The sequence below is a fragment of the Chiloscyllium punctatum genome, chromosome 35, assembly GCF_047496795.1.
Source record: "Chiloscyllium punctatum isolate Juve2018m chromosome 35, sChiPun1.3, whole genome shotgun sequence".
In the NCBI taxonomy this organism is placed as follows: domain Eukaryota; kingdom Metazoa; phylum Chordata; class Chondrichthyes; order Orectolobiformes; family Hemiscylliidae; genus Chiloscyllium; species Chiloscyllium punctatum.
The window spans coordinates 22760218-22770453 of NC_092773.1; the positions used below are offsets into that span (position 1 = coordinate 22760218).

The 10236-nt window shown below is 48.7% G+C and overlaps 1 protein-coding gene across 1 annotated transcript in view; it reads left to right on the plus strand.

Annotated features, from left to right (window-relative positions):
- ggcx (gamma-glutamyl carboxylase) overlaps positions 1-10236 on the plus strand; it is a 45317-nt gene extending 35081 nt beyond the window's left edge. Inside the window, 4 exon segments of the mRNA XM_072554308.1 lie at positions 1048-1178; positions 6288-6435; positions 7918-8113; positions 9955-10236. Coding sequence (XP_072410409.1) covers positions 1048-1178; positions 6288-6435; positions 7918-8113; positions 9955-10120 — 641 coding nt within the window. The 3' untranslated portion in view covers positions 10121-10236.

Genomic DNA, 10236 nt, shown 5'->3' on the forward strand with positions numbered 1-10236 from the left:
CACACACTCTCTCTCTCCCTCACCCTCACGCACACTCTCTCTCTCCCTCACTCGCGCACACTCTCTCTCTCCCTCACTCGCACACACACTCTCTCTCCCTCACTCGCACACACACTCTCTCTCCCTCACTCGCACACACACTCTCTCTCCCTCACTCGCACACACACTCTCTCTCCCTCACTCGCACACACTCTCTCTCTCCCTCACACACACACACACACACACACTCACAGATACACAAACCCCTAATTCGGCCTGACTCACCCCAGACCCGGTCCTTCTGCAGTGAATTCTCTGACCCATCAGGTAAGAGAGCCAGAGCACATCTCCACAGAAGGGTCTAATTCACGGCCTGTCTCTTGAGTCAATGCTTGACGCTGCTACCCTCCCCCCGTGGTTAAATTTCTCCGTGAGTGTGTTGTGCTCCGCCTGAGCTCTCCAGGTAGATCACCTGCAGCCTCCATTTCCTACCTCGCAGGCTATGAGAGCTGTCTCTCCCTCTCTGTCTGTCTCTCCCTCTCTCTGTCTGTCTCTCCCCCTCTCTGTCTGTCTCTCCCCCTCTCTGTCTGTCTCTTTCTCTGTCTGTCTCTCTCTCGTCTGTCTGTCTGTCTCTCTCTGTCTGTGTCTCTCTCTCTCTCCCGTCTCTCCCTCTCCTGTCTCTCCCTCCCCCTCTCCTGTCTGTCTCTCTCTCTCTGTCTGTCTGTCTGTCTGTCTCTCTCTCTCTCTCTCTCTCCCGTCTCTCCCTCTCCCGTCTCTCCCTCTCCTGTCTCTCCCTCCCCCTCTCCTGTCTGTCTGTCTCTCTCTCTCTCTCTCCCGTCTCTCCCTCTCCCGTCTCTCTCTCTCTCTCCCTCTCCCGTCTCTCCATCTCCTGTCTGTCTCTCCCCCTCCCCTGTCTGTCTCTCTCTCTCTCTCTGTCGTCTCGTCCCTGAGGGGAAACGCGGGAGAAGCGAGCGCCCAGGACCATCCTCTCGAGTCTGTATGCTTCGGGTGTCTCCTGGTGGACGGCCGCTCACTCTGTGCCGAATCTGTCTCTCTGCTGACTGACAGGGCTTCACCTGGAGAACTTTGTCAGTGAGGACCTCGGCAACACCAGCATCCAGGTGCTGAAGGGAGAGCTGGTCGTGGAGCTGGTGTCTGACAAGCAGAACTACACCCTGAGGCAGGGGGAGAAGATGCAGGTCAGAGGCAACGGTAACACCGAGAAACAGTGGGACAGCGCCAATCCCGCCGCTGCTTTCCGCTCATCTCCGAGCAGTATCGCTGGCCCGCGTACTCCCGGCGTTTCGCATTTATTAACGCAGTCCTTCAACTTTTCGTCATTTCATATAAAACGATTTGGATGTGACTATAGAGTCATAGAGATGTGCAGCACGGAAACAGACCCTTCGGTCCAACCCGTCCATGCTGACCCAGATATCCCAACCCAATCTAGTCCCACCTGCCAGCACCCGGCCTATATCCCTCCAAACCCTTCCTATTCATATACCCATCCAAATGCCTCTTAAATGTTGTCATTGTACCAGCCTCCACCACATCCTCTGGCAGCTCATTCCATACACGTACCACCCTCTGTGTGAAAAAGTTTCCCCTTTGGTCTCTTTTATACCTTTCCCCTCTCCCCCTAAACCTATGCCCCTCTAGTTCTGGACTCCCCAACCCCAGGGGAAAAGACTTTGTCTATTTATCCTATCCATGTCCCCTCATAATTTTGTAAACCTCTATAAGGTCACCCCTCAGCCTCCGACACTCCAGGGAAAACAGCCCCAGCCTGTTCAGCCTCTCCCTGCAGCTCAAACCCTCCAACCCTGGCAACATCCTTGTCAATCTTTTCTGAACCCTTTCAAGTTTCACAACATCTTTCCGATAGGAAGGAGACCAGAATTGCATGCAATATTCCAACAGTGGCCTAACCAATGTCCCGTACAGCCGCAACATGACCTCCCAACTCCTGTACTCAATACTCTGACCAATAAAGGAAAGCATACCAAACGCCTTCTTCACTATCCTATCTACCTGCGACTCCACTTTCAAGGAGCTATGAACCTGCACTCCAAGGTCTCTTTGTTCAGCAACACTCCCTAGGACCTTACCATTAAGTGTATAAGTCCTGCTAAGATTTGCTTTCCCAAAATGCAGCACCTCGCATTTATCTGAATTAAACTCCATCTGCCACTTCTCAGCCCATTGGCCCATCTGGTCCAGATCCTGTTGTAATCTGAGGTAACCCTCTTCGCTGTCCACTACACCTCCAATTTTGGGGTCATCTGCAAACTTACTAACTGTATCTCTTATGCTCGCATCCAAATCATTTATGGAAATGACAAAAAGTAGAGGGCCCAGCACCGATCCTTGTGGCACTCCACTGGTCACAGGCCTCCAGTCTGAAAAACAACCCTCCACCACCACCCTCTGTCTTCTACCTTTGAGCCAGTTCTGTATCCAATTGGCTAGTTCTCCCTGTATTCCATGAGATCTAACCTTGCTAACCAGTCTCCCATGGGGAACCTTGTCGAACGCCTTACTGATAGTTAGTAAGTTTGCAGATGACCCCAAAATCGGAGGTGTAGTGGACAGCGATGAGGGTTACCTCAGATTACAACAGGATCTGGATCAGATTTGGCCAATGGGCTGAGAAGTGGCAGATGGAGTTTAATTCAGATAAATGCGAGGTGCTGCATTTTGGGAAAGCAAATCTTAGCAGGACTTATACACTTAATGGTAAGGTCCTAGGGAGTGTTGCTGAACAAAGAGACCTTGGAGTGCAGGTTCATAGCTCCTTGAAAGTGGAGTCACAGGTAGATAGGATAGTGAAGAAGGCGTTTGGTATGCTTTCCTTTATTGGTCAGAGTATTGAGTACAGGACTTGGGAGGTTATGTTGCGGCTGTACAGGACATTGGTTAGGCCACTGTTAGAATATTGCATTCAATTCTGGTCTCCTTCCTATTGGAAGGATGTTGTGAAACTTGAAAGGGTTCAGAAAAGATTTACAAGGATGTTGCCAGGGTTGGAGGGTTTGAGCTACAGGGAGAGGCTGAATAGGCTGGGCTGTTTTCCCTGGAGCGTCAGAGGCTGAGGGGTGACCTTATAGAGGTTTATAAAATCATGAGGGGACATGGATAGGGTAAATAGACAAGGTCTTTTCCCTGGGATTGGGGAGTCCAGAACTAGAGGGGCATAGGTTTAAGGTGAGAGGGAAAAGATATAAAAGAGACCTAAGGGGCAACTTTTTCACACAGAGGGTGGTGCGTGTATGGAATGAGCTGCCAGAGGATGTGGTGGAGGCTGGTATAATTACCCCATTTAAAAGGCATCTGGATGGGTATATGAATAGGAAGGGTTTGGAGGGATATGGGCCGAGTGCTGGCAGGTGGGACGAGATTGGGTTGGGATATCTGGGTCGGCATGGACAGGTTGGACTGAGGCTGTTCAGCCTATCTGGACCGTTCTATCCCCTCACATCCAACCTCCTGCCGTTTCCCTGCACACCGTTCCTATCCCAGTACTCCTCTGGTGCCCCATTCCAATGCCTCAATTTAACTAGCGCCTTCCCCCACCCCGCCAATTTTCAGGTCGCGCATTCCACACCCCAACCACTGGCTGAGTGAGAAACACATTTCTCATATCACTCGTGCTTCTTTTTAAAACTATCCCCCTCTCGTTCCTGTCTCTTTTGCGAACAGGAACGGCGTCTCCCTCTCTGCTCTGTCCAGCCCCCCCGTTCCTGATTTCAGAAAACCTCTCTCAGGCCTCCATCTCCTCTCCGACATCAGCCTATCCTCATCACTCAAGTTTCCCGAACCTGCAATCCCTACACTCGACGCTCTGACCAATAAAGGAAAGCATACCAAACGCCTTCTTCACTATCCTATCGACCTGCGACTCCACTTTCAAGGAGCTATGACCCTGCACTCCAAGGTCTCTTTGTTCAGCCACACTCCCCAGGACCTTACCTTGGGAGTATAGTACTTGTAAATTGCTTCTGCACTCTCTCTCTCCAATGTGTTTGTATCTTTCCTATAATGTGGCTCAAACAACTGGACCAGCTGGGGCGTGAACATGTATCAGGTTAACTCGGTGTCTGCCATCTCTCCTGTCAGTTTATCGGTGTCAAGCTGTAGTTGGTACTGGTCCATTCCGAATCTTTATTTTGTTATGAAACGGCAGGAAGCGGAAAGGGGCTGATTGTGTACGTGACCGTGCATAGAAATGTTTTGGTTACTGAAAGGACAAAGTTGTTGTCTGTACAACAACCCTGCCCTAGTTACGTTTTGGATCACAAAAGCTTCCATAAAGCAATGGGTGCCCAATTATTGCTTTTCAAAAATCTCTCTTCCTTCACAAAGCTGGTTCCCAAATTTAAGGGGTAGTCCTCCTCCCAGCAGAGTAGATGGAGGGGAGATTTGACAGAGGGGTATAAGGTAACGCCAGGTTTGATTAGATTCCCCACAGTGTGGAAACAGGCCCTTCGGCCCAGCTTGTCCACACTGACCCTCCGAAGAGTAACCCACCCAGCCCCATTTCCCTCTGACTAATGCACCTAACACTACGGGTAATTTAGCACGGCCAATCCACCCTAACCTGCACATCCCTGAGCACTATGGGTAATCTAACATGGCCAATCCACCCTAACCTGCACATCCCTGAGCACTATGGGTAATTAATCATGGCCAATCCACCCTAACCTGCACATCCCTGAACACTATGGGTAATTTAGCACGGCCAATCCACCCTAACCTGCACATCCCTGAACACTATGGGTAATTTAGCACGGCCAATCCATCCTAACCTGCACATCCCTGAACACTATGGGTAATTTAGCATGGCCAATCCACCCTAACCTGCACATCCCTGAGCACTATGGGTAATTTAGCATGGCCAATCCATCCTAACCTGCACATCCCTGAGCACTATGGGTAATTTAGCACGGCCAATCCATCCTAACCTGCACATCCCTGAGCACTATGGGTAATTTAGCATGGCCAATCCACCCTAACCTGCACACCCCTGAACACTATGGGTAATTTAGCACGGCCAATCCACCCTAACCTGCACATCCCTGAGCACTATGGGTAATTTAGCATGGCCAATCCATCCTAACCTGCACATCCCTGAACACTATGGGTAATTTAGCATAGCCAATCCATCCTAACCTACACATCCCTGAACACTATGGGTAATTTAGCACGGCCAATCCACCCTAACCTGTACATCCCTGAGCACTATGGGTAATTTAACATGGCCAATTCACCCTAACCTGCACATCTTCGGACTGTGGGAGGAAACCGGAGCACCCGGAGGAAACCCATGCAGACTCTGGGGAGAATGTGCAAACTCCACACAGACAGTTGCCCAAGGAATCAACCCTGGGACTCTGGCGCTGTGAGGCAGCAGTGCTAACCACTGAGCCACCGTGCTACCCAGTTTGAGACAGAATTAAATGTGATGTTCAGATACGGTTTTGAGACTGACTTTTATTTTTGTCTGTTGAAAATACGGAAAATAAATGAAAAATCGGGGGAACTCGATTGGTCTTTGGAGATCACTCAGTTCATGACTTCTCCTCAAGTCTGTGTTGGAAGTACATCAAAGGCAGCACGGTGGCACAGTGGTTAGCACTGCTGCCTCACGGCGCCAGAGACCTGGGTTCAATTCCCACCTCAGGCGACTGTCTGTGTAGAGTTTGCACATTCTCCCCGTGTCTGCTCGGGTTTGCTCCGGTTTCCTCCCACAGTCCAAAAATGTGCAGCTTAGGGTGAATTGGCCGGGCTAAATTGCCCGTAGTGTTAGGTGAAGGGGTAAATGTGGAGGAATGGGTCTGGGTGGGTTGCTCTTTGGAGGGTCGGTGTGGACTTGTTGGGCCGAAGGGCCTGTTTCCACACATTAAGTAATCTAATCTTAAAAAAAAAATCGCAAATCTAAGGCAGATTTTTAATCAGGAAGGGGGGAAAGGCAGGAAAAGTGGGAGTCGTGGTCGGTCGGATTGACCCCTGACGTTTTTGAGTGGCAGAACAGAAAGGAAGGGTTGAACAGGCTACTTTGACTCCAATGTCTTGTGGTCTAGCTGACGGTATAATGGGCAGGGTGTTAGATTTGAGGTTAGGGGCAAGAGCGGCGTGCCAGGGAGGGGAATGACGAATGACAGGAAATCGAACGGGGCGTAGACCCGCAGGGGGTTTGGTGGGGCGCGTGGGGACTGACGGCGGTGAGCTGGCACTGCCCGGGACGGGTGAACGGCCACCTCGCCTCCAGTTGGCACCTCGACACTCTCTCTTGCTTTGTGTTACAGTTACCAGCTGGTGACTACCACTACGTGTATACGATATCGGAGGAGCCCTCCTGTTACATGTACATCTACGTGAACACCACCATGGTGCGTTTTGAGGAGACTTTCACCCGTTTTGTGGAGCTGCAGGAGAAGATCAAGAATGGAACAGGTCCGTGCAGAGTCCACGTTTGGCATTCAGAACGTAGATGAGGAAATTCACCGACTCTCACAGCGCAGTACAGGCCCATTGGCCCCTCGATGTTGCACCAATCTGAAGCCCATCTAACCTATACCATTCCATTCTCCTCCATGTGCCTATCCAATGACCAGTTCAATGCCCTTAAAGTTGGCGAGTCTACCACTGTTGTAGGCAGTGTGTTCCACGCCCCCTACTACTCTCTGAGTAAAGACATTACCTCTGACATCTGTCCTGTATCTATCACCCCCTCAGTTTAAAGCTATGTCCCCTCGTGCTCACCATCGCCATCCGAGGGAAAAGGCTCTCTCTGTCCACCCTATTGAACCCTCGTATGTCTCTATTAAGTCACCTCTCAACCTTCTTCTCTCTAATGAAAACAGCCTCAAGTCCCTCAGCCTTTCCTCATAAGACCTTCCCTCCCATACCAGGCAACATCCCGGTAAATCTCCTCTGAACCCTTTCCAAAGCTTCCACATCCTTCCTATAATGCGGTGACCAGAACTGTACGTAATATTCCAAGTGCGGCCGCACCAGAGTTTTGTACAGCTGCAGCAAGACCTCATAACTCCAAAACTCAGTCCCTCTACTTTGTAATTTTGTCATAGAGATGTGCAGCACGGAAACAGACCCTTCGGTCCAACCTGTCCATGCTGACCCAGATATCCCAACCCAATCTAGTCCCACCTGTCAGCACCCGGCCCATATCCCTCCAAACCCTTCCTATTCATACACCCATCCAAATGCCTCTTAAATGTTGCAATTGTACCAGCCTCCACCACTTCCTCTGGCAGCTCATTCCATACACGTACCACCCTCTGCGTGAAAAAGTTGCCCCTTAGGTCGCTTTTATATCTTTCCCCTCTCACCCTAAACCTATGCCCCCTAGTTCTGGACTCCCCCACCCCAGGGGAAAAGACCTTGTCTATTTACCCTATTCATGCCCCCTCATAATTTTATAAACCTCTATAAGGTCACCCCCTCAGCCTCCGACACTCCAGGGAAAACAGCCCCAGCCTGTTCAGCCTCTCCCTGTAGCTCAAACCCTCCAACCCTGGCAACATCCTTGTAAATCTTTTCTGAACCTTTTCAAGTTTCACAACATCTTTCCTATAGGAAGGAGACCAGAATTGCACGCAATATTCCAACAGTGGCCTGACCAATGTCCTGTACAGCCGCAACATGACCTCGCAACTCCTGTACTCAATACTCTGACCAATAAAGGAAAGCATACCAAACGCCTTCTTCACTATCCTATCTACCTGCGACTCCACTTTCAAGGAGCTATGAACCTGCTCTCCAAGGTCTCTTTGTTCAGCAACACTCCCCCAGGACCTTTCCATTAAGTGGATAAGACCCACTAAGATTCCCCGAGTTCCTTTTTTTTCGTTGTGTGAATGAAGCTCGAGGTGGGTTATATTCGTCGTGGTCACCTCTCCCTGTCGCCCCCTTCAGAGACAGAGGCGATTTCGCCTGAGCTGCAGACGGTGCTGAACGGGAGCTCGGAGGACGTCAACATCACGGATCCCGCGTTGGCCGCTTTCGTGCGGCGACAGCGCCGGCAGGAGGCATACGAGCGGAAGAAGAACGCGACGCTGGCCGAGAGATTTGTCAGGTTCGCCCAGAAGAAACACCAAACTTTCCGAAGGAGGTGAGTGACCGCTCGGAGTACTGTTGCACTTGAAATTTCCCACTGTCGCTGTCAAACAGCCCCTGCCTTCTAACGTTAGATTGTACAACACTTGCCAAACAACCCGAGTGCGCTAGGACTGCTTCTGCTCTCAACTGTGCTGGCCCTATGCTATTTCTCCTCCTGCCCTCCACAGGTCGAAGTGTTATGAAGATGTGGGTGTGCTGTACCTTTTTAAGCAGGTTAGCAGAGCTACCTGACAGCACCAAGTGTTCCAAACAAGATACAATGTAAGCTTTTGGTTCCGTAGCTGGTTGCCTGGAGACAAAAAAATTGAATTAGGCCAATCAGTTTAAATTATACCCCAGAAAGAAAACCCAAACTCCAATCAAGTTTGACTTGAGAATCTTAAAAGCCAATCTGATGCTTTGATGGGTGTGGGGGTGGGGTTGAATAAGACCAGGGGAAAATTAAACAGTTGAGAGGAGAACTGCCAGGCCAGCAACATCTGCAGATTGCACAGAGAATAGCTCTCTTAAAGGTACCTTTGCCAATCAGTAACCTGTGAAACAGAAATCGCCAAGAACAAAAGGTGACAGAGGAAGATATAAAGAGAAGATTCGACAGCTAGCTAGTTTTAAAATTGGAATTTTTGGTAAATCTCAATTGGGGGTGGGGGTTTATCAGACTAGTATTGTAGAAGGGGAAGGTAAAGGATAGGTTAGAGAAAGGAGTTGTAAATAGTTGTTAATTATTCTCTGCTATGCTTTAAGAAATAAAGTTGTTAATTTTTACTTTAAATAGTGACCTTTGGGATAGTTCTGGGCCTCTTGAATTTTCAGATTACAACATGGGATAAATCTTTTTCTGTGTTGCTGGTTTAAATTAACCAGCAGGGTTTTACCCATATCGTTATAGAAGTAACAGGTCGTTGTGTTTTGAAACAATCAGAAGCCATGCAGATGCAATTCTCCAGAACGTTCTACCGGTCGGAGTCAACTTTCCTGCCTTCCTATTCTGTCTTGTCCCTTTTTGCATACATAATGAATGGTTTAAAACTCTGCTATTCTTGCAATGCTGTCCTGATGAAAAGCTTCAACAACATGCTTTTTTTAATCTTAAAAATCACACCAGGTTATCGTCCAACAGGTTGATTTGGAAGCATTAGCTGTCAGAGCACTGCTCCCCCATCAGGTGGTTGTGGAGCAGAATTATAAGACACAGAATTTATAGCAAAAGATTACAATGTCATACAACTGAACTGAGATATTGAACAAACTTCGATTGTTGTTAAATCTTTCATCTTTTAGAATGGGTAGCAGGTTTCAGTTCATTGATATGTAAATCCCAGAACTACTTTCCAGTCACATTCTCGAGATGACTTAAGGTTTTTTTTTTAAAAAAGTGACATCTCATTTTAGAGTCTGTCTGTATCCCAATCTTGAGTCAGACTGGTTCCACTTCCAAAGTGGAATTTACAGAATATTCCATGGTTTGAATGCCTTCAGATTGTGCTTTTTTTTGAGCAAAATAGAATGTATCTGCAAATATAATTCTGCAAAGACAAATTCACCCCATAGCCTTATGTGTGTGCGTGTGCATGATGACAGTGAATGCACGTGTGTGTGCGTATGACCGTGAATGCACACGTGTATGTGCGTGTGCATGATGACAGTAAATGCATGCATGTGTGTGTGTGTGTGATGGACTGTAAGCCTGTGAGAGAGTGTGTGTGGGTGAGAGAGGGTCTGCGTGAATATGTAAGAGCATTAATGTTAACCACTCCAGTATCTTGGTACACCATTACAGTGTTGTGACTTTGTTCCCATCACATTTCTGTTCCATTCCCCCCTCACCCAAAGTATTCTCATGACTGGCTACGCGATACGGAACCTCCTGTTCGGACGACCCCCCATGGAGCAACTAATGGAGGAGCTCGAGTTCGCAAACATGAAACTTTACGAAAGCACAGACCCTGAAGCTCAGAGGAAGGCCTGGCCTAAGGTGGAAGACCACGCTGAACTATGATAATCTCGCATCCACATCGCTGGTTCAAATCCCAAGCTTCCTGAAGTCAATACATCCATGTCCAGAAGAAACACTGAACTATTTTTTATAAGCAATAAATGGAACTTTAATTTCTT